The sequence below is a fragment of the Nycticebus coucang genome, chromosome 17 (genome assembly GCF_027406575.1).
Source record: "Nycticebus coucang isolate mNycCou1 chromosome 17, mNycCou1.pri, whole genome shotgun sequence".
Taxonomy (NCBI): domain Eukaryota; kingdom Metazoa; phylum Chordata; class Mammalia; order Primates; family Lorisidae; genus Nycticebus; species Nycticebus coucang.
In genome coordinates this window covers 21318880-21343584 of record NC_069796.1, presented here as the reverse complement: position 1 = coordinate 21343584, position 24705 = coordinate 21318880, and the positions used below count along the sequence as shown (strand labels likewise).

General features: G+C 38.4%; 1 protein-coding gene and 1 pseudogene across 2 annotated transcripts in view; both read right to left on the bottom strand.

Moving 5' to 3' along the window:
- Positions 1–1987: 1987 nt before the first annotated feature.
- Positions 1988–6778, bottom strand: LOC128568498 (rho-related GTP-binding protein RhoF-like; annotated as a pseudogene).
- A 3921-nt stretch (positions 6779–10699) lies between these two features.
- SNX2 (sorting nexin 2) overlaps positions 10700–24705 on the bottom strand; it is a 68754-nt gene continuing 54748 nt past the window's right edge. For both annotated transcript variants that reach the window (XM_053566184.1, XM_053566185.1), the window contains 6 exons: positions 24462–24555; positions 22762–22967; positions 14450–14593; positions 13171–13255; positions 12990–13057; positions 10700–10861 (listed from right to left, as the gene is read on the bottom strand). In XM_053566184.1, coding sequence (XP_053422159.1) covers positions 13056–13057; positions 13171–13255; positions 14450–14593; positions 22762–22967; positions 24462–24555 — 531 coding nt within the window. In that variant the 3' untranslated portion in view covers positions 10700–10861; positions 12990–13055. The remainder of the gene's footprint in view (positions 10862–12989; positions 13058–13170; positions 13256–14449; positions 14594–22761; positions 22968–24461; positions 24556–24705) is intronic.

Genomic DNA, 24705 nt, shown 5'->3' with positions numbered 1-24705 from the left:
GGCATGAGCCACCAACCCCAGGCACTCACCATCTTTCTTCACAGATGACTATAATATTTCCCTTAGTCTATACTATATTGTATTGAAGGCTTTTATGTAAATTTGTGTAGAAATAAAGTTCTCTTACCCAAAGCAATTACCACATGTCTATTTCACCCTTCCTTTTAAGCGTCCAGTCTTCTTTATAGGTCTCTGACATTTATGGACAATGCTCATTTAAATACAGTAGAGGATCTCCATGTTGGGGGGAGTTTTAAGCTTTTGTTAGCTGAATATTAATGGATTTTGACTGCAAGTTTTCTTCCCCTTCTCATCTGATCTTCAGCCCCTGGGCTCTCAGAGAAGATATGGATAGACTATTCTGGGAGGGAACCTTTTTGGTAAGACTATTTAAACCTTAGCAAAGATGAACCCGTTGTTTAGAAAAAGCCTTAAAGACTGATGAAATAACCAAAACATAAATACATGTTCTGACTGAGATGTTCCGTGTTTCTGTAAACACTGATTAAATATGTAAGAGCTAGTACTTATTAAGCACTTACTAACTCATATCAGTTACCTTAATGCCCTTAGGAGTATGTGAAGAAGTACTTTCTTTTTATTTTTTTTGTTCCAATAAAACTTGATTTACAAAAACAGGCAGTAGCCAGATGTGGCCCACAGGCTGTAGTCTGCTGACATTTCCCTCTTTGCCTATCATTTGTCCATGAGGTCTTTCAGAATACATCCTTGGTTGACTACCCAGGAGAGGGAAGGGCCTTGGGAAACCCAGATGGAGTGGGGAGCTTTCAGATCTCCTTCCCTTGGCAGCCTGACTTCTGAGAAGCAGCCCACAAGGGGTGCTGAGGCAGGAGATAGTGAGGAGGGCAGGTGCTGCCCGACACCATTATTCCATCATAGGCAATACCGACTCCTAGACTCACTCCAGCACAGAGCAACTCTCAGTATCTGGTGGGCGTTAAAATCACCTGGGGCATTTGTTCAAAAAGTCTTGGACCTCTGACCCCAGACTTCTGGAAAGAGTCTGGCTGTTGCTGACAAGGCGTCTGTTGACTGGTTTTGAGATGCCATCCTGTGGGGGCTGGGGATTGATCACATCAGTTCTCAGAGGCCTGCATGCCCCATGTTGGCTTAAGCAGAAGCTGTGAGAGACAGAAGGTAGGTAGCTGGATGACTATTTAAATGGCCCAATCCTGTCTTGTTCCAAATAAGAACCTTCTAGAACTGCCTTGCCTAAGATCACACAGGGAACAGATGGCCCTTTTCACTTTCAATATCTGACAATGGGGATTTGGATGAGACCTTGAGTAGAGGGGTGATGGCTGGTATGGGGTGTACATCTTACTGCTAAGAGCCCTTTCCTTTCCCTCTTTGCCCATGTGCCCAGCTCTGCACAGATGGTGGCTGAGCTGAAGGCTGAGGCTGACCTCTTCTATGGACACAGGCAGAGGGTATTGCTAGGGTTGGCAGCACCCCTCATCTAGGGCTTGTTGCCTGTGTTCTCCTGATAGGCCCTGGTCCTGCTGCCCCTGGGGCAGAAGACAGGAAGAAGCTGGGGATGCCCCTGTGCCTATCTCAGGAGCCCAGGGAGGCAGGTGACAGGAGCAGTGGAGCACCCTTGTGGAACAACTCCAAATCCACACGTACCCCCTACCAGATGTGAATTCAATTTTAAGCAAAAGTTGGGTCTCACAGGGAGCACACACATGGTTGGAGGTGGCTGTGCTGAGTACACTCCTGGGTCCTGGGGACAAACGCTGGCTCCAGGGCACAAATGGAGGAGAATCCAGCACCCTCATCACCACCATGTTCCAGTGGGAACCAGAGGCAAGCTTGTGGTCAGAGCCCCAGATGGGGAAAGAGAATTCCAGAATGTTCCGGAAGTCTAACTCCAGGGCCCAGACACCAAGTGCTGGAGAGTTGCTGGGGATGGGCCCTTGGGCCCTGGGCCCTGTCAGTGCTGTCATGAAGGCCACCTGCCCTGGGATCAGAGCATCAGGCAGAGCTGGTGTTTTTTTCTGCTGCTGTGCTTTCTTCAGAGCACTCAGGGCCACCTTGGGAGCCTCTCGAAAGGCGTCCTCCACGTTCTCCTGAAACTTGTCAGAACATTCCAGGTGGAGTGCAGCTCGAGTCTGTGGGCAGGCGCTCAGGCCCCGCGTGTAGGTGATGGGCTCCGGCTGGGCAGCCCGGAGCTTCCGCAGCTGCTCTGTCTTTCCTCAGGTCCGTCTCGCAGCCAATGAGCACCATGGGGGTCCCGCGGCAGAAATGTCTGACCTCAGGGAACCACCTGATGAGGACATTGTCGTAGCTGGTGGGGTTCATGACATCACGGCCGATGAGCGCGAGGTGGATGTTCTGGTAGGACACGGGCCGCGGCCGGTCACAGCCTTCCTGGCCGGCCGTGTCACGGAGCCGTGTCTCTTTGCTGCCCACGGTTGTGCTGGCCGCGCACTTCTCCAACACCAACGGTTGCGTAGACCTTGGGGAAGGAACCCTGGTAGTACACCATGAGCAGCTGAGTCTTGCCCAGCCGCCATGGCCTGCGATCACGCTCTTCAGCGCCTTCCTGCTCGCCCGGGGCAGGATCTGGGCCGCGGCCGGGGGCCTCCCTGGCCTGAGCCGGCAGCACTGGCTGCCCAGTGACTGCAGACAGCTGGAGCGCTCCGGGAGGGGACCAAGAAGTACTTTCTATTGTGCAGATGAGGAAACTTAAGTTTTACAGAAAAATAACTTGCTCATAGTCAATACTATAGATTTTTCTTTTTTTTAATACTATAGGTTCTTGAGCGCGATTCAAACTTGTGGGCTGAAGGTGTAACTGTGATCTTGATCACTCCATTAGTGCCTTGGCTGTAACACACAGAAATAACAAGGGCACAGACGTTCCTCAAGAAACATACACACTAGTCAAGAAGTAAGGCCAGGCAACTACAAGGCAAGTAAACACGGTCTGAAAGAAGCATTAGAGTCCTACAGAGCTATCAAGAGAGATTCCTTCCTTCCTAATCTAAGGGAACTGAAAAGGATGTGGCCTTTAAATTTGGCTTTAAAGTTTAAAGGATGAGTAGGATATAAACAATTACTGTTAAAAGGGAAAGGCCAAAGTGTATCATTAACAAAAGCCACTGAGGGCGGCGCCTGTGGCTCAGTGAGTAGGGCGCCGGCCCCATATGCCGAGGGTGGCGGGTTCAAACCCAGCCCCGGCCAAACTGCAACAAAAAAAAATAGCCGGGCGTTGTGGCGGGCGCCTGTAGTCCCAGATGCTTGGGAGGCTGAGGCAAGAGAATCGCATAAGCCCAAGAGTAGAGGTTGCTGTGAGCCGTGTGACGCCACGGCACTCTACCGAGGGCGGTACAGTGAGACTTTGTCTCTACAAAAAAAAAAAAACAAAAGCCACTGAACCAGGAAGGGACAGGTTACGCTGGCAAGACAGGGGCCTTAGTTGAGCAAAAGACGGGTGAAGGTAAGGGGTAAGAATCAAGACAGGAAAAGGAGTTTGGACCAGATTATGGAGCATATGGACTTTATGTGTAAGCTGCGGGAAGTCTATAGGGATTTCTGAGCACAGTACAGCGGCAGGAGTGAGTTCTTTAGGAAGATCATTTTAATAGCAGGTTGTAGGCGAGGCAGGGTAGGAAGAGATTAAAAGAATAGTACTTATAGGAGACTGAAGATAGTTGGTAAGTGGTTATAAGATCTTGACCCTGGTTCTGGCTGGGGACCAGGGTGGGGAAGATTGTGACCTCGGGAGAGAACAGTGGAAATGAGAAGGGCAGAGATTTCGGAAACACAATTAACTCAAGTTGGTCTTGCTAAAATTATGACACATAAGAAATGGAACTTTGAGAACATAAACATTTGGTTTTATGTCTCAATTACAGAAGGCCGTGAAATTTTTAACTTAAATTTAGAAACTGGTTTGGTTTAAAAGACTGTCATATATACACACATCCTATATGCACACATACACTGCACACATAAAGTGAGAATATCTGAAATAAGGATACAGAAAATAAAATACAGGTTAAATCACAATAACTTGACACTTAACTATGGAAGCCTTAAGAAGGCAATTTATTTTTTAAATAGTTCTGTTAAATTTTGTTTGACTTTGGTTTTTATTCAGCAGTTACATATATAAATTTAAAATTGAACTTTTTCTTTTTTCCTCAAAGTACTCTTTTAAAATGGGCTATCCCACTAACTGGCCTTAATAAGAAAATAATTTCTATGTATTAACAAATGGGCAGATTCCCCTTGGTTTGCTTTAATTACAAAGTTTCCATTTCACCCAGTTAAGAAATACTTAAAACTTACTCAGTCTTCAGAGACTTTTTAAAAATGATGTGACAAGAGAAGATAAGCATTTTTAATTACTTCATGTGCATTAAAAAATTAGAAAGCCACAACTTCCCTACTACACAATCTTCTATTCTTAGTAGCTTCTGAAGCAACAGTTTGAATAAGCTCTCTGTATCTCAAAGGACTTCCCAGAATTCTATAGATAAATGATTCGAACAGGAATCTCGAAAACATACATTTTCAAAGAATGTTCATGCACAGTTAACACACAGATTGAAGAGGAAAAATCAGTTCAATCACGATTTAAGCCCTGGACCTGATAAGTTTATCTGTAAAATAAAGAGGTTATTAAGAGATAGTCTTTAGTCTTTATAAATAGAGTAAATTTCCTTCTGGCAATACAAGGCCACAATATATTCACAGCAGACATTGAGTATCTATTACCTGCAAAGTATTATGATACAAAGTTTTATACCTAAATTTTATCTGCCTCTTGAAAGCAATTAAGTAGGATTCCCTTTTATTCAGCCTTGATTTCTTCATTGGGTTCAGAGTGGTAAAATAGCTGTTGGCCCTAACTTTGTATTTTCACTTCCATAGGTATTGTCTAACCCAGTGTTGTTCAGTGTTATAGCCACTAGCTACAAGTTAAAATGATCACTTAAAAAATGTGACTGGTCAGGGCCAGGTGTGGTGGCTCACGCCTGTAATCCTAGCACTATGGGAGCCGAGGCAGTGGATTGCTTGAGCTCAGGAGCTCAAGACCAGCCTGAGAAAGAGGGAAACCATGTCTCTACTAAAAATAGAAAATCTAGCTGAGCCTTGTGGCAGGACCTGTAGACCGGGCTACTTGGGAAGCTGAAGCAACAGGATGATTGCTCAACCCCAAGAGTTTGAGGTTGCTGTGAACTATGATACTACAGCCTTCTACCCAGGGCGACAAGAGTGAGACTGTGTCTCAAAATAAATAAATAAATAAATAAATGAAAAGAAAGAAAAAAAGAAAACGTGGTTAGTCTGGTCGGAGATGTAACAAATATGTAAAATGCCAGATATCAAAGACAATTCAAAAACAGAATGTAAAATATCTCAATAACTTTTAATATGCTGGAACTTACTGGATTTAACACTAAAATTAATTCAAATCTGTTGTGGTTTGTTTAAACAGTTTTTGAGACAGAGTCTTTCTCTGTTAACCCAGCTAGAGTACAGTGGCATTATAGCTAGCTCACTGTAACCTCAAACTCCTGGGGCTCAAGAGATCCTTCTGCCTCAGCTTTCCCAATAATTGGGACTATAGGCAAGCACCATAATGCCCAGGTAATTTTTTTCTATTTTTAGTACAGATTGGGCCTTATTCTTGTTTGGTTTGGTATTGAACTACTGAGCTCAAGCAATCCTCTTGCCTTGGCCTCCCAGAGGATTATAGGATTATAGGTGTGAGCCGCGGCACCTGGGCCTGTTTCTTTCTTCTTTTTAATATTTAGCTATTGAAATTTTAAAAATTATTTCTGTGGCTCACATTACATTTCTATTGGTGTAAAGGTTTGTTTTGTTTAGAGACAGTCTTGCTATCTTGCCCAGGCTGGAGGGCATTGGCACTATCATAGTTAACTGCAGCCTTGAACTCCTGGGCTCAAATGATCCTCTGATCTCAGCCTTCTGAATAGCTAGGACTATAGGTGTGCGCCACTATGCCTAGCAGTTTTATTTTTTGTAGAGAAGCAGTTTTGAACTGTTGCCCTCAACTAATCCTCCTGCCTTGGTCTCCAAGGTGCTGGGATAATGGATGTGAGTCACTTGCCTATATTGGTCTAAACTCTCAAGATCTCATCTACAGATTGCCAGGACCGCTCTTCTAGGCCCTGATCACAAACACAAGGCAATGAGCAACTATTCACATTTCTCTTGTTGTAATTCCTTTTTCTTGCTATTTTCACGTCGGGCCCTTGATCTATTTTTATTATTAGATTACTTGAAACCCAATCCATTACTGTGAGGGTTAGGAATGATACTTATTTTAATTTTAGATGAGAAGAGAGATGGTAGCTCTATTGTCTTTAATACTTTGAAACAAAGAATATGTCACACACACACAGAGGTATCATAAACATTTCTTGACTACTGAATATGATGGAGAATAGAAATGCCTCCAGAGTTCCTAAGCCAGTGACTGAACTTCCTTTTCACAAGAGTTATTTTTCCTCCTCGACACCGTGACCCTTCCTTCCTTTAAAATGGGACTTTCCCCCCCCTCCTTGAGACTTGTCTCAAACTCCTGGGCTCAAGTGATCTTCCTATTTCGCTTCCCAAGTAGCTGGGACTACAGGCACTGGGCACCTCTCAGCTAAATAAAGACTTTCATCAGCCTGTCTGTAGTTACTCAGTATGTTCTGTCTCCCTGACTATTGTTAATCACTTGACTGCCAAAGGGAACCATGACCAGAAAAGTAAAGGAGCCATCTAGCTTAGTCATATCCCTTAAGACAGAAAACTGGAAATCATTATAAATTCCCTTAGACATTAAGATTTAGCATCTTTAAATAAATATACTTTCCTTCTCTACTTATCTGACTTCCTCCCTTTAAACAGAGCTGATCATGTTAAGAGGCTTACTTTATATTTAAAAACCACTGATGAAACAATTTGCACAATGAACTTGGAAAACTTTACTTGATCTGAATAAAAAGAAAAAAATTTCAGTAGCAACAATGAAACAAGGGCATTTTGAGATTAATATAAATATATATGTATAAAACAAGATGAAAACAGTTCAGTAAAAAAATACAAGAAAAATTCTTCTGTATTAGAAATCAAACTTTTACATTCATTTTGCTCTAGCATTGTTTTACTTAAGAGGAGGTAGTCTTTGATTAAAATTTGGTTTGCTAATATTTATATTGAAGTTTGGTATTTTAAACAAAATATTTTAAAGCAGAAAGGCACTTTAGAAATCAATCTTTTATGTATTTAAGAGATTTACATGATATGCCCCAAGTCATACAGCTACCAAGTCGTTGCAGACAGAACACATGTATTTTGACCCCCCAATTTAGCTTGTTCTACCATATTATGAGGCCTTAGTCTTTAACTTCCCATCTCATAAGAAAGCTATTTAAGTTCAGACTTATACAACTAAAAGGTTATATTAGCAATACTGATGCTCATTTTATTTAGAAGGAAAGCATTTTAGGAATATGAACAGGAGAAATGAAAACTGATGAGTGTTGAAATAGTTAAATCCTGTTAAAATATTGATATGTAAAAGAGGTTCACATAATTGAAATTTCCAATACGACTTACTTTTAGTAAATGGTGAGGGGAATGGAGTCTGGGTCTGTTGTTTTCTTAAGCTTAAGACTGAAACTTTATTTTAACTGGAGGTATTGAATATATATGTATTTTTTTTTTAGTCTTAGGACATGACAAGCTTTTATTACTGTAAGTATAATGACCAGATCATGGAGGGTAGCATTTTTGCATGTTGTAGTAATAAATGTCTCCACAACTTTATAGTACCATCCCTACAATTACATGTATTGAGAACTCTAAAAGCAAATCTAATCATGGTACTACCCTCCTTAAAATTTGTCCAACACTCTAATTTTCTGTAGGATAACACCCAAACTCCTGAGCATTTGAATGAGTCCTCTCTTTCTAGCTACCTGGCCTTGTCTTGCTATCTCTCGTCCCTCCAATACTATATCTGCAGTTCAGTATTGAATATTCTATATTCTAATGAATATACATCTGAATGGAAGATTTGTAAGTGTACTTACAAAGGTACACTTTGTATGTGGAACAACTTATTTAAGTTATTTTTTAGTATTAAAATCTTCCATGGATATATACTAGTACATCATTCTAGTGGAACCCTATTCCTGGTAAGCCTATTTTTTGCTCAATATTAATGAGACAAGATAGCATCTGCTATATATTACTACGAATTATTCACTTCTCAAAAGTAATTAAATTATCTATAGTAAAAACAAAAAAACATACTATTTCTGCTTCAGTTTATTCTAAAAAGAACAATCATTATTTTGCATCCTCTAAGTTCTTTTTTTTGTAGTTTTTGGCCAGGGCTGGGTTTGAACCCTACCACCTGTGGTATGAGGCTGGCACCCTACTCACTGAGCCACAAGCGCTGCCCATCCTGTGAGATCTTTTTTCTCCTGTTCAAGTCATTGATTATTTCTTTTTTAGAGACAGGATCTCAATATGTTTGCCCAGGCTGGAGTGCAGTGTCTATTGATAGACACAATCATTGCACACTGTAGCCTTGAACTCCTGACCCTCGTGATCCTCCTGCCTCAACCTCCTTAGCTAGGACTACAGGTTCATGCCATTGTGCCTGGTCCAAGTCTTTTTATTATCTTATGTGTCACGTACCCTTCTGGGGTCTAGGAGTATAAATATGAGTAACACCTACAGTAGTCTTAACACTTCCACTAAATGGAAGCAAACCCATGTTGAGGATACTCTGATACACTACCTGTATCCGGAACGCCAAGGGAGAGGACTTAGTTACACACGCCCTATTTTGTTCCTCTGGAAGGGAGGAGATGTAGTTGTTAAGTTTGAGGTGAGGAGCATTTTTAAGAATACTTGTAAAAAAAAATAACTCCTCTGATTCCAGTTATAATTTAAATTTTCATCAGTATTAAGCATTAGATGACAGCAGTCTAAGAATCACAAAAATAGGTATAAAAATTGCCAAAGACAAAGTAAATTTCATGTTACTTCAAATTTGCTTTACGTTATACTTGGTTATTTATCAAATCATGGTATATTTTAGTATGGTACCATTCCCTGTCAATTATTACCATAAATGATCTACTTTTAGGTTTTAAAAAAATTTTTAAATATTTTATTTAATTTTTTTTTGTGACGGAGTTTCACTTTGCCACCCTCAGTAGAGTGCTGTAGCATCATAGCTCACAGCAACCTCAAACTCTTGGGTTCAAGCGATCCTCTGGCCTCAGCCTCCCAAATAGCTTAGACTACAGGTGTCCACCACAATGCCTGGCTATTTTTTTAGAGATAGGGTCTTGCTTTAACTCAGGTTGGTCTTGAACTCCTGAGCTCAGGCAATTCACCCGCTTTGGCCTCACACAGTGCTAGTATTACAGGCGTGAGCCACTGCCCCCAGCCTAGGTTTTTTTCTTTTTAAGATAAGAAAGAAATTAGACATATTCAAAGTCTTAGATTCTGAAGATAATAAAAGATGAGCATATCTATGGGACTAGTAACAGAAGCACACAAATACATTTCCCCCTAATTCTTAGGTTGGGCACTTGAAATAGGAATGGATAAAAACAAGCAAAGATAATTATTTTCTTCCTTAAACCCAAGATATCCTAGAGATAAATGTTCTTTGATTTATCATAGTTTCATAAGAAAGCTAAAGATTCATTTAGTCATTTAAAAATGTAAGAGTTTGACCTAATGTACATGATGCAATGGTACATTTCTAAACTATTAAGAAAAGAATATAATTATGATGGATGTATTAGTTCAATGTAAGCATTTCACATTGTATATCAAAGCATCATACTGAACCCCATAAATGCATCAATGTACAAGGTTATGATTTAATAAAAAATAAAAATAAAAAAATGCTTAGAGTGAGGCAGTCTGTCCTAGTTTGTGCTATCATAATATAAGCATTAGATTTAAATATCCTTAAAAAATTATGAAAATTTAGTTATCAGTTTGGAATATGTAATGGTTACATTGTTCTAAGTTCAGATTTAAACTAAAGTTCAAAACTGAAGAAAAGAAAAATAAATAAAAATCTAAGAGTTTGGTTTTTTCTGTTATTTAAAATAGTTTAGGAATCATAGCATCATCCATAAACATTTAGAAGACAAAGTTTCTTCCAATTAAAAACTGCCTTAAAAGGGCGGCGCCTGTGGCTCAAAGGAGTAGGACGCTGGCCCCATATACCAGAGGTGGCAGGTTCAAACCCAGCCCCAGCCAAAAACTGCAAAGAAAAAAAAAAAAAGCCTTAAAAATATCCCTGAAATGTTTATATACCCAAATAATTTGTTACTAATACTTCACGGGAATATCATTTTATTACTGTAATCACAAAATCATAATTTCTGTACAGGAATGTATAAGTGAACATTAATCAATGCATTGATAATTCACTTCATAATAAGGGTAAACATACTTCAGAACATATTGTAAAGAAAAAAATGTAAAATTTTCTGGCCTTGCAGTGCACTTTTTAGTGCAAGCATTTAAGACACAAGAGTGTTCAATTCAGCAAAGTATTGCAGAATATCATGCCACAGTCCACACTTAATCAAAGAGGATCAGGACATGCAGCTTGTAACAAAATGTCAGAGTGTATGTGTGTACATATATATGTATATAAAACCACATGTAATTCATAAAATATATAGTGGTTTATTTAGATGTTTTTTAAATGATTTCACTGCGGAAGTCAGCATAACTGGAACAAACATCCAAGGTCTTCTTAAGAGGAATAATCTTATTGCTAGGCAATGGCTTTGGCTTCTGGTAGGAATGCTTCCCAGTATTTTATCAGCTGTGGATAATAAAATATATTCTTATTAATTTTTTGTCATTTAAACTATGCATATATCCTATTCAGCATTAAACAAAAATCTATGTAAATAGGGTGGCGCCTATGGCTCAGTTGGTAGGGCACCGGCCCCATATACCGAGGGTGGCGGGTTCAAACCCGGCCCCGGCTGAACTGCAACCAAAAAATAGCCGGGCGTTGTGGCGGGCGCCTGTAGTCCCAGCTACTTGGGAGGCTGAGGCAAGAGAATCACTTAAGCCCAGGAGTTGGAGGTTGCTGTGAGCTGTGTGATGCCACGGCACTCTACCGAGGGCCATAAAGTGAGACTCTGTCTCTACAAAAAAAAAAAAAAAAAACTATGTAAATAGCTAACAATGATTAACATTTAGTAATGTCTGGTTCTTAAAGGGATAATTTTAACCTCCTTATTTGAAGTCTGTCAATATAATTCATATGTCAACTATTTAAAACACCAATTACTCCTAATTTCAGTTTTTTTTTTTTTTGTAGAGACAGAGTCTCACTGTACCGCCCTTGGGTAGAGTGCCGTGGCGTCACACGGCTCACAGCAACAGCAACCTCTTAACTCTTGGGCTTACGCGATTCTCTTGCCTCAGCCTCCCGAGCAGCTGGGACTACAGGCGCCCGCCACAACGCCCGGCTATTTTTTGGTTGCAGTTTGGCCGGGGCTGGGTTTGAACCCGCCACCCTCGGCATATGGGGCTGGCGCCCTACTCACTGAGCCACAGGTTAATGTGAACAATTATGAAAACTTGAAAGTTTTTTGATTCATGCAAATTATATAAAGATACAGATTGTCACTACAAATTAAAGATTACCTTAATACAACTATGATTACTTTTTCCAACATAAAGTGATAATATCTCCTAATTCAGAGGATATTCACATTTTGTTATTATTAGCCAAGAAGAACAAGATAAAAGGAGGAAAGAAAAAAATTAAGAAATATAAAAAGGAAAAAGAAAAAGGAATATTGGACAAAAATGAAAAAAAAAAAGGGACTGGAAAGAATTAGCTGCTAGTCTTCCCTGGACTGTGCAGAGAATAGACTGAAGTATAGACTAAAGTTGCCTTTAAGATAATTCCTTTAAAAATAAGCTTATATGACTTATTTATATACATATATATTTTGTGACGGAGCCTCAAACTGTCACCCTGGGTAAAGTGCCATGGCATCACAGCTCACAGTAACCTCCAGCTCTTGGGCTCAAGTGATTCTCCTGCCTCTGCCTCCCAAGTAGCTGGGACTACAGGTGCCCGCCACAATGCCCGGCTAATTTTTGGTTGCAGCTGTCATTGCTGTTTGGTGAGCCCGGGCTGGATTTGAACCTGCCAGCTCAGGTGTATGTGGCTGACACCTTAGCGGCTAGAGCCACAGGTGCCGAGCTGACTTATTTATATTATTCATATACCATCAAGCCACTGTATCCCAGCCTAAGAGAATTTGAAGACACTATAATCAGTCAATTCAAAACATAACCTCTTATATTTTATAAAAACAAGTGTCTAGATTGTATATTTAAGAACTAGAAGAAATCCTTCTCTTCAAAACATTACACTATTTGATCTATTATTCAAATTTACATTAAAATATACAGAAAAACACTGTTACTATCTTGTTATTGATTTTTACTGACTGTACCATTTAAACCAATGGTCTTACCTAGTTAAGAGAAATGCCACTTACAGCATTCAACCACCAACAATCCCAAACAAAATAAAGTAAGAATTAAAACAGTACAATTTTTTTTAAAGTTAAAGAGATAGAATTTAAACTATCTGTTACAGAAGAAATTACTATGAGAATTTGTTCAAACAGGTCTGACCAACAGGAAAGAAAATGAGAAAGATAGGGGAAGGAAAAGTTGTCTATAAAGTTCCTTACGGCCTGACAGCATGAAAAGGACCTGAGATAGTTTCCAGGTACTTAACTACCCTTTTTTCCTTTGTTGTCATCGGTTTCCTTTCTGCATTTCTTATTCTTCTTTGAGTTCAAAACCTATTTCACTAATCATCTTCTTTAAAATTAAAAATTAAAATTTTAATTAAATTATAGATGATTCTAAAATTCTAAAAGTTTGTGACTTACAAAAAAAAAAAATCAGCTTACCTGTTGCTGTGTTTGTACTAATGATTCTAAGTACTTGATGATAACAGTTTTAAAATCCTTCACTCGTTCTTTCTATTAAAGTGCAATACATGAAAAAGTCCATTAGTAGAAAAATAAATTTTACCATAAAATTTCAACAAAATGTGACCACGCTATTACAAGAAGTACAAAATTATTATACATGCCTCAAATCTTCCCACTTCTTTTCGAATTGTTTTAGAGATCTGTTCAAAATCTCTTTCTCCTTGTTGTACTTTCGCCTCCCACTAATAAAAACAAACAAAAAAAGAAACTAATATTTTATTGCTGTCTGGGGAAAAAAAAACCATAGTACTAGCTGTTCTGATTTAATTTAAACAGTATGCCCCCCAAACCTAAGAAAGCTCAATATTGGCAAAGCCCAATTTAGCATAACTCAAATGTGTAACTAACTTTCTAATAACAGAAATGCAAGTCAGTTTTTCAGTTTTATTTCACTTATAGATTTGCTTAAGATTAGAATATTCATTCCAATACTGTATTTAACAAATTCCAACATCCAAAGCTTAATTAAATATAAGTAAGAAGAAAGATCTGGGATATAAAATTTACTATGTAATAAACTAGCAGTGTTACAAGTATAATTTTCTCACTTTTTATATCATTATTTCAGAATATATCAATATTATTGTCAATGTCAGAATGTGTTCAATACAATATATATGCCCATGAAAATACTTCAAACTAGAAATATGACAAACATTAAAAAAATATTTTGTAACAGTAAAATGACCAGATTTTTTTCTAAAAGTGAAATTATGTTGTACTAAAGACCCATCGTAAACATTAAATTCAGCACAGAAATAAAATGTGATTAGTGACCAATGGAACAGCTAAAATAAAATAACTGAAAAATTTTAAGCTATGAAATGGTATTTTTTCCCACTATGTAACCAAAACACTGGTACATACTCTTCAAAGAGCAGGTACATTTATTTTTAGTAATATAAAGGTTGTCCTACCTCTTCAATTTCCTTATTGAAGCATGGCAAAAAAAGTGTATAAATTATAATAAACTTACACAGATTTACTAAAATACCATATATAATACATATATATGGGCAGTAATGTTGCCTAGTCAGCTAAATGTGAGTTTAGCTCTCTCTCTAAAACCATTTTTAGACACAAAGTAATTATCTAAAATAAAATTAACCACCTAAAAAGAAATTATAATTAATATAAACCATAATTTTAGGTCTTTTCTTTGTATGCTTCTTAATTTAGTACATAATCATGTGGAGGTACAAAGGATTTTGAGATTTTAATGATGATCAAAATGTTAACATAATTCAACACGGTTCATAAAAATATGGAAAAATAGCTAAGTATTGAATGATTCAGAAAGAAAGTTATGCAAAATTATGCATATATGAATGACTTATGAAAATTCTGAGAAAAGAAATAAAGCATTTAGAAATCACCTCTCTTATTTCATTTTTAGCTTGTTGTATTTTATCTGGTTTGTTAGCAATCATCATTTTTGCCTCGGTTTCACGTTTTTTGAGCAAAGTAATTTGAGCATCTTCCCATTTCTGCCAGCACTTCATTCGATGGTCAAACACACCCTATAAATGAATGACATAATGTTATTAGGAAGAGTAACACTGCATAATGCTTTCACAACACTAGAAGGGCTATAATACTGACAGCAATAAAGCTGAGTATTTATGTTATCATTCTCTATTTTTTTGAGACACAGCCTCAAGCTGTCACCCTAGATAGAGTGCTGTGGCATCACAACTCACAGCAACCTCCAACTCCTGGGCTTAAGGATTCTTTTGCCTCAGCCTCCCAAGTAGCTGGGAGGCACCTGCCACAACACCCGGCTATTTTTTTTTGGTTGTAGTTGTCATTGTTTGACAGGCCCGGGCTGAATTCAAACCTGCCAGCTCTGGTATATGTGGCTGGCGCCTTAGCCTCTTGAGCTACAGGCGCTGAGCCTTATGTGTCATTCTAACATACTAAGATACAGAAAAGGAGCAGACCAATATCGAAGAAAAGTAATTTCCATATTCATACCTAAAAGGAAAATCCATCATTGGATGAAAAGTGAGCAACTGAAATCAGAAAACAACATACAAAATACACTTCACCAGCCTTTAGGGTTTTAAATGTGGTTTATAAAAAGATCTCTAACAGAGTTTTACATTTTTGAGGAAAGATGTCTGTAACAGGAAAATGGTGGTGGCATGTCTACATTAGAAATTTTTCTAGCAAGTAACATTGAAACCAGATTTAAATGTTGGAAACAGGCAGTGCCTGTGGCTCAGTGAGTAGGGCACTGGACCCATATACCAAGGTTGACAGGTTTGAACCCGGCCCCAGACAAACTGCAAGAAAAACACAGCCAGGCGTTTTGGTGGGCACCTGTGGTCCCAGCTACTTGGGAGGCTGAGGCAAGAGAATCGCCTAAGCCCAAGAGCTGGAGGTTGCTGTGAGCTGTGACGCCATGTTACTCTCTACTGAGGGTGACAAAGTGAGACTCTAAAAAAAAAAAAAATGTTGGAAACATGTCAGAAATTGAATAAAGAGGGAAAAACTCATAAGATAACAGGAAATAAAGTTAAGTAAAAAATGTGATGGAAGAGATTACAACAGCAAATAAAATATGGCAAAACTATAAGAAAGCAAAGGATAACAAAATAGAAAAAAAAAGTCCTACATAAGATGAAAAAGGCAAAAGATGTACAGATGAACACACACACAATAAAATGCAGCACTAAGTAAAATAAGCAAAAAGACTTGTACAAGTCAACTAATAAACCCAAACAAACCTAGGAATTCTCTCAAAAGATCTGACAGAGTGAGAGTAAGTGAACAGAGGAAACAAATGAAATACGGACACAGAATACTTAGAAGTCTCATGAAAAAAACTGAAGTACAGAAGAATCCCTTTTCTGGATTGAAGGGCAGCACCTGTGGCTCAAAGGGGTAGGACGCCTTTTCTGGCTTGATGCTGGGGATCTATTAATATTATTTTAGCATTTACTAACTGAACATTCATGAAGCAAACAGTAATAAATAGCATTAAACCAGAATTACTTTAATTTATACCAAATAAAATAATTTTTGAATCAAGAAGTAGTAAATAAATACATGTTCCTATATGGACCTGCTGAAGAGAAAAATACATTATGTATTTTTTAAAAGTAGGCTCTGGAGGGCAGCGCCTGTGGCTCAGTGAGTAAGGCTCTGGCCCTATATACTGAGGGTGGCGGATTCAAACCCGGCCCTGGCCAAACTGCAACAAAGAACAGCCGGGCATTGTGGCGGGTGCCTGTAGTCCCGGCTACTTGGGAGGCTGAGGCAAGAGATCGCCTAAGCCCAAGAGCTAGAGGTTGCTGTGCGCTGTGATGTCACGGCACTCTACACCAAGGGAGACAAAGTGAGACTCTCTCTAAAAAAAAAAAAAAAAGTAGGCTCTGGAACAAAACAAATTAAATAATCATGGATAAATTCACTTAATTTCTCCATAGTTCTCCAAAATATAAAGAGGGGGAAATGTCTATATTTGTGGATTAGAAATAACATGACAGCTGGGCACAGTGGCTCACACCTGTAATCCCAGCACTCTGGGAGGCCAAGGCGGGAGAATCACTTTAGCTGAGTGAGACCCAGTTTCTGCTACAAATAGAAAAATTAGCTGGGAGTCATGGTGTGTGCATCTGTAGTCCTTAGTAGGCTGTGGTCTCTAGCCCAGGTGATGGAGTGTGACTGTTGCCCTCCCCCCCCCAAAAAAAAAAAGAAAAAAAAAAGAGGAAATAATATGATAGGTATATTATTGCACAGTGACATAACCTAGTCTATGCTTAATAATTACTGGGTACTACTGTTAATGGATTATTTCCAACTAACATACATATTTAAATCTCCTGCCCCTGTAATATAAGACTAGAAGCAAAAGAAAAAAAGAATCAGGCTCGGCACCTGTAGCTCAGCCACATACACCAGAACTGGCGGTTTGAATCCAGCCTGGGCCTGACAAACAACGACAACTACAATCAAAGCATAGCCAGGTGTTGTGGCAGGCACCTGTAGTCCCAGCTACTTGGGAGGCTGAGGCAAGAGAATCGCTGAAGCCCAAGAGTTTGAGGTTGTTGTGAGCTGTGATGCCACAGCACTCTACTTGGGGTGACATAGTGAGACTCTGTCTTAAAAAAAAAAAATTAGAACCATACTCAAACTTATAGTAACCCCACTTTAAATTAATTAAATCACAGTTTAATGTTTCCCTTTCTGTGTCAAGATTCTTTTTTTTCTTTTTTTGGAGACTCTCAAACTGTCGCCTGGTTGCGAGTGCCTTGGCATCACAGCTCACAGTAACCTCTAACTCCTGGGCTCAAGATCAATTCTCTTGTCTCCACCTCCCAAGTAGCTGGGACTACAGGCGCCCGCCACAATGCCTGGCTATTTTTTGGTTGCAGCCATCATTGTTGTTTGGCAGGCCCGGGCTAAACCCGCCAGCTCAGGTGTATGTAGCTGGCACCTTAGCCGCTTGAGCCACAGGCGCAGAGCCCTGTGTCAAGATTCTAATCCACTCCAGTAGAACCAACAGTTTCTGTGCGAGGGATAAGGATAGACTGACACTCGTCATCCACTTAGGACCTCTATTCCCTGGAAACCTGTGGTACACATTTGTATGCACGCTAGTCTAGATTATACAAGGCTGCAGATGTGGATCAGTTTTCTTTTTTTTTGTTGCAGTTGTTTAGCTGGCCTGGGCTGGGTTTAAACCTGCCACCCTTGGTGTATGTAGCTGGCGCTGTAACCACTGTGCTATGGGCACCGAGCCTGGATCTGTTTTCTTAGCTCACCAGGAAACTTGACACTGCAATTTTAATGATTATAATATTCTAATTTAGTGAATCTGAAAGTATGCTATCCAGCTCCCTGGGGTGCTGAGTATTTATAGCCAAATAATAAAGCTTCTACATGCCTTAGGGAACCTATCTATTAGTTTTTTAAAAACAAATTTTTATGTATTCTTAAATTGGGACCTCCCCCCATAAGAATTTTTTATGAAGAGTTCCAATGCTAAAAATATTGCCCTCAATCCCTGACTCTACTATAGTGGTTCACAGAAGCCCAATATAGGTTAATGCTTATAAAGATGCTAGCCAAAATTTGTAGTCCTAAATGTCAGAGGCTATGCACTGTACAAAAAAACAGAGGAGGGTGGCGCCTGTGGCTCAAAGGAGTAGGGCGCTGGCTCCGTATGTCAGAGGTGGCAGGTTCAAACCCAGCCCTGGCCAAAAATTGCAAAAAAAAAAAAAAAAAAAAAGACAGGAATTTCTTCACGTCAAGGCCAGGCTTAGGTAATATTTTGAAATGGGTAAAATTTTTTTTTTTTTTTTTAGACAGAGTCTCAAACTGTCACTCTGGGTAGAGTTTCTTGGCGTCATAGGCCACAACAACCTCTAACTCTTGGGCTCAAGTGATCCTCTTGCCTCAGTTTTTCTATTTTTAGTAGAGACAGGGTCTGGCTTTTTGCTCAAGCTGGTCTCGAACTCCTGAGCTCAAGCAATCCAACTGCCTCGGCCTCCCAGAGTGCTAGGATTATAGGTGTGAGTGACCGTGCCCAGTCCAGAAATGGGTAAAATTTGTTTTTTTAGGGCCCCAAGTCCTGAAGTTCTCAGTTCCCCATAGTTTCTACACTCTAATTCCGCAAGTATTCTTAGTTTCAAAATATTCACCAGAAAATCACTCTCAAAATGAATATAGCAAAAGGCCAGTTAATATTAAGTTGCTGTTAAAGACAGATAAGATAAAGACTACTGGGCAAAGAAATGAACAGTTTTTCACAGAAAAAGAAATGTAAATGGCTAATCATTTGTAAGGATGCCAAAATTCATACTGACTAAAGAAATTACAACTTATTAAAAAAATTCATCATTAGGTGGAAGAAAAAAGGAAAATATGTTGGTGACAGTATAAAGTATAATACCTTTGAACAGTATTTGACAATAGTTATTAGAAATTTAAAATGAATGTACCAGGCGGCGCCTGTGGCTCAGTGAGCAGGGCGCCGGCCCCATATACCAAGGGTGGCGGGTTCAAACCCAGCCCCGGCAAAACTGCAACAAAGAAATAGCCAGGCGTTGTGGCAGGCGCCTGTAGTCCCAGCTACTAGGGCTGAGGCAGGAGAATCGTCTAAGCCCAGGAGTTGGAGGTTGCTGTGAGCTGTGTGACGCTACAGCACTCTACTGAGGGCAATAAAGTGAAACTCTGTCTCTACAAAAAAAATAAATAAAATAAAATGAATGTACCCTTTGGTCAGCAATTATGCCTCTAGGAATTTTATACTCAAAGAATTATCAAATTATCTGACATTCTTTAAGAATGGACTGGTTAAATAACTCAAGGTACATCTATATGTCATACGATGGAATGCTACGCTACCATTAAAAAGAATGCAACCTATCTACCTATATCGATACGGAGACCTCTCTCAAATGGAGATGAAAAAAGCAGACAAACGGTGTGTATGGTCTAGGCATGGTGGCTCATGCCTGTAATCCCAGTACTTTGGTAGGATGAGGAAGGAGGTTAGCTTGAGGCTAGGAGTTCAAGGTCAGCCCAAGAAACACAGCAAGACCCTGTCTCTAAAAATAATAAGAAAAAATTAGCTAGGCATGGTGCCATCTACCTGTAGTCCCAGCTATTTGGGAGACTGAAGGAGGACTGTTTGAGTCCAGGAGTTCAAAGTTACAATGAGCTATGAATGTGCCACTGTGCTCCAGCCTAAGCAACAGAGAAAGACCCTGTCAAAAAAAAAAAAACCCCACATATACATAGTATGTTCCTTTTTCATAACATAAAGGATAAAGAGAAGACGGGAGGAAAGGAGGGAGGAGGCAGAGGGAAGCAGAAATAAAGAATTAGTGTGAATTACCTAAGAACCTAATAGTTTATGACTGAAGTCAGAGACTAGAGGTTTTATTTTATTTATTTCACTTTTTGGCTGGGGCTGGGTTTGAACCCGCCACATCCGGCATATGGGGCCGGCCGCCCTACTCCGTTGAGCCACAGGCACTGCCCAAGACTATAGAGGTTTTAGTCAGCTCCAAAGAAGAGAAATTTGTCTTTTGGGGCTAAAAAAATTGTCATGTGTGTGTATTATTTTTTCATATATGAGTCAATTACTTTATCTATCTATTTATTTATTTATCAGGATGTCCCTGTATCTCCAAGGCTGTTCTCTAACTCCTAGCCTCAAGCAATCCTCCCACCTCAGCCTTGAGAATAGCTCAGAATACAGGTAGGAGTGACTGTGTTGGCTTGAACTAGTTTAAAACAAAGATGAAAACCAAAACTGTAAATTACCCTCTTATATAATATCTTAACTACTTTGTGCAACTGGCCTGGGTTAGGTTTCATTAAAAAACCAATCTGAAAGAGCTTAATTTACCTTGGGGTATAACTTGACTATAGATCTTAGTTCTCCTCTAAGTTAATGGACTTTTAATCTAGTATTTCCCATGTGTTCTGTATATGTGAACAGATATTCAGTAGAAAAGAAATTCCTGCTCATATGAATTTGGAAGACTTACTTTCTTTTTGAATCCTGGACAGTTTTGAGCTTTTTTTATTTTATTTATTTTTATTTTTTTCTGAGACAGAGCCTCAAGCTGTCACCCTGGGTAGAGTACCGTGACATCACAGCTCACAGCAACCTCCAACTCCTGGGCTAAAGCAATTCTCCTGCCTCCGCCTCCCAAGTAACTGGGACTACAGGCGCCCGCCACAACGCCCGGCTCTTTGTTGTTTGTAGCCATCATTGTTGTTTGGTGGACCCAGGCTGGATTCGAACCTGCCAGCTCAGGTGTATGTGGCTGGCGCCTTAGCCGCTTGAGCCACAGGTGCCGAGCCCAGTTTTGAGCTTTAAAAATACATCCTGAATCTCCAAAATAGGAATACTATAAACATTGTTCTCCAAACTCAGTTGACTCTAGATATAGCAGTATGATCCTCAGAATTATCTAACATGGTGGCACTTTGAGCACTTTTGATATCAGTGCTCTATAGAAAATACTTTGGAAAACATGAATATAACCATGATTTCATGCAACATAAAAATATAGCAAAAAAGAACTTAAGCAGTATGAGGAAAGCTGTTTTTGAGAGATCAATATCCTTTACATGGGCAGGCCATCCCTGTCGGGGGTCTTTTTCTAGGTTAGGTTTTCTCTGCAGGTATACCTCCTTATAGATACTGCCCAACTTCCCTTTGTTGGCCCCCAGGTTTTTTTTAAATGTCATACTTTTTACAATAGCTAGTGGAAGTTCTGGAATGAGGTGAGAGCAGGTGAGACAGAAATAGGAATCATCATCTGTAAACTAGATTTCTGTACACCACAAGTTACCTACACACAATGAAATATATTCTAATAAATGCTACCTATATTAACATCTCTAAATAGCCGAAAAGAAAAACTGATCACTGAGAGCCTAATGAGTAACATTTAAAAGAGTAAATACTACTAATATTGGTCATTTTACTGAAAGTAAGAAAACCCCATTCTGAAGTACTACAGAACCCTCTACTAATAACTGCTACCAGTGGCTTGAGTAGAGAACCAGGAATAAACACACTATATCAATGTTCTGAGGATAGATGAAAACTAACTGGGTCAGAGACTTTTTGAGACAGAGTCTCACTTTGTCACCCTTCATAGAGTGCTGCAGCGTCATAGCTCAGAGCAACCTCCAACTCTTAGATTCCAGTGAGTCTCTTGCCTCAGCCTCCCGAGTGGCTGGGCCTACAGGCACCCGCCACAATACCTGGCTATTTTTAGAGACGGGGGTCTCACTCTTGCTCAGGTTGGTCTTGAACCAGTAAGCTTGAATCCACCCGCCTTGATCTCCCAGAATGCTAGGATTATAGGCATGGGCCAACATGCCCAGCCCTGGGTCACAGACTTTAGATGAAAAAATTTTGCATAAGAGAGCAAGAAACAAGGTCTCATTAACTTTCCAGATGCTCAAATTCAGGATAAAATGTTAACAGCTGTTAATCCTCAACCAATGATAACTAATATTTATAATGATAATTCAAAGACACCATAATACCTTAAAGTATAAGTATCTTCTGAAATATATGATAGATTGGATAATACTCAGTTCAGTTTGTCTGAATATTAGAGAAAGCTATAGAATGGTTAACTGGATTACTTTCCCAACTATTTAGAAATTAGACTACTTATATTTAAATATTACCATTAGATGGCACAATTTATGACCTAACCTAGTCACATCTCATCTATAAAATATAGGGACTACACATCTGGATATACACACAGAAAGTCCAAATTCATGCTAAAGCCTCCATTAAAGATATTCAATGCAGCAATCATTTCTGGTTTTCTTATTACATACTCAGCTTTACTAATAACACAGTCCAGTGTATAGTTTCAGTTAGTGCTAGAATGAGCAAATAAATGCTATCAATTAATTCTAAACTGGTATATGTAAATATATAAGGAAATGTGTAACGTTTTCTATATTATTCAGCATTCCTTAGACCTCTTAAAAACATTAATTCTGTATAATATACTGTCTAAGTCAAAAGGGAAGAAAGTATTTAGATATAAATACTCATTTTGAAGCCATTTTATATACACTAGTATAGTAAGGAATTTATACACTTAAATACATGCCTAAAGGATACCAAATCCTTTTTAAAGCAAACCACTGAAGTGAGAAGAATGCAAGAAAAATGCGAAACAGGGCTTACTTTCACTGCACCAATAAGACGAATGTAGTCACTAAGTAGTTCTGAAAACATATAAAAGTCAGCAAAAGCTTGTTCTTGATGTAACTGGTCTATCTTCTCCTCAACTTCTGCAAGTTGAGACAAGGCTCTAGATAAAGCAGTATGATCCTCAGAATTACCTAACATGGCAGCACTTTTAGCAAAGGCAGCTGTGTTGGCTGAAAGTTCTGAAATAAAAAAGTATTCACTTTTAGTGTTCACTAGTAAAATTTTAAAATATTAATCTACTTTTCTCTAAATTTGTCCTACTCACAAATGCTCAAACAATGTTTTAAATTAATTAACATAAAACAATTAGTCATTAAAATGACTTGGGCATCAAAGCCAAGTGTTCAGAAATCTACTGAAAATTAAGTACTACCCATCTTCTCAGGGGATGAACAATATTTAAATAATATAATACAATAATCTGCCTTTCTTTTCTCTGTCTTTACCTAAAGTGCTTATTCTTTTTTTTTTAAAGTGCTTATTCTTTCTCTGTCTTTACCTAAAAAAGACAAGAAATATATTTTTAATATGAGAGACAGTGTGACTATGCAAAATTGATTTATACTACATTTTTGGTCTTTAAACATGTGTCATTAAAAATAGTATCTATGATTTTTAATGAACATATTCTTTAGCTAACAGGAGAAAAGCAAATCTTTACAAACAATTCATATAAATTTTACTGCTTTTTTCTTCATTGTATAACAGCAGTCAGTAAAATATTAAAATTTCTTTTTTTTTGCAGTTTTTGGCTGGGGCTGGGTTTGAACCCACCACCTCCGGCATATGGGGCCAGCATCTTACTCCATGAGCCACAGGCACCGCCCTCTAAAAATATTTTTGAACATAACCCCATCAGATATTTTAAATAAGGAAAAATAGATGTTTATAAGCTGATTATGTCAGTGAGTAACAATTGAATTACCTAGAAATTGTTTTGTTGCTCTATATTATGTAGCATCTTACAAAAGAACCATAAAGCCAATTGCCTAAGAGATATGTAACTCAAATGGCAAAAACTATTATAACTACTCTCAATAATAAATGTATTAATAAGTTTCTGTAATTATATTAGTGAAATATATTGCTGACAATGTCACATATTAATCAATTATTAAATATTTTGGAAAATTGACATTAAAAGCCTTGGACACTTTAAAAATAAATCAAACCAGGAAATCTCGTTGTGGGTTAGAAGTTTACAACTCAAATTTTCTACCAATTTTTATTAAAAATATTCTAGATTTTTAAATAGTGTGGCTCAAAAGTGAAGAAAATATTTCAAAGAATTTCCCAAGAGACAGAGGCACAAAACACTTGCAAGAAAATTTTCAAGTACTGACTTTCGAATCTCCAGTTTTTTATCATAATCAAAGTTACTGATAAAACATTTTCACCCATTAATTTGTAAGTACACTTAACAAAGAATCAAGTGATCAACAGTTTTAATCTAAAATTCTACATATGCTCAGGATTTTTCTATTTCTAACTACATTTTAGATCAAAACAGAACAAAAAACTTTAAATAATGAAGTCAAAATGGAAAACATTCTTTTAAACCACTGTTTTCTTTATTCTACAATAACGTCAGAATATTTATTTTAATAAAATTTATAGAAAATATTTTAATTAACCTTATGGTTCTAGACAAACAAAAAACTAGGCAAACAAACCTTTTCTATGACAGACCAAGGCTTCAACATTGGCATGAAGTTTCCTAAGTTGCTGATCCAGATTCTCAAACTGCTGCTGCTTTTCTTCAAACCACTAAGAAAAAAATGAAAAATGGAGCTAATTTAGGAAGAACAAACCACTTTAAATTAGGTTACCAATAGCAAGCCACATTCCTTGTTTTAAAGCAACAAATTAACCATGTATACATGGTGGTCAACTGATGTGGCTGAGAACTAAACTCAA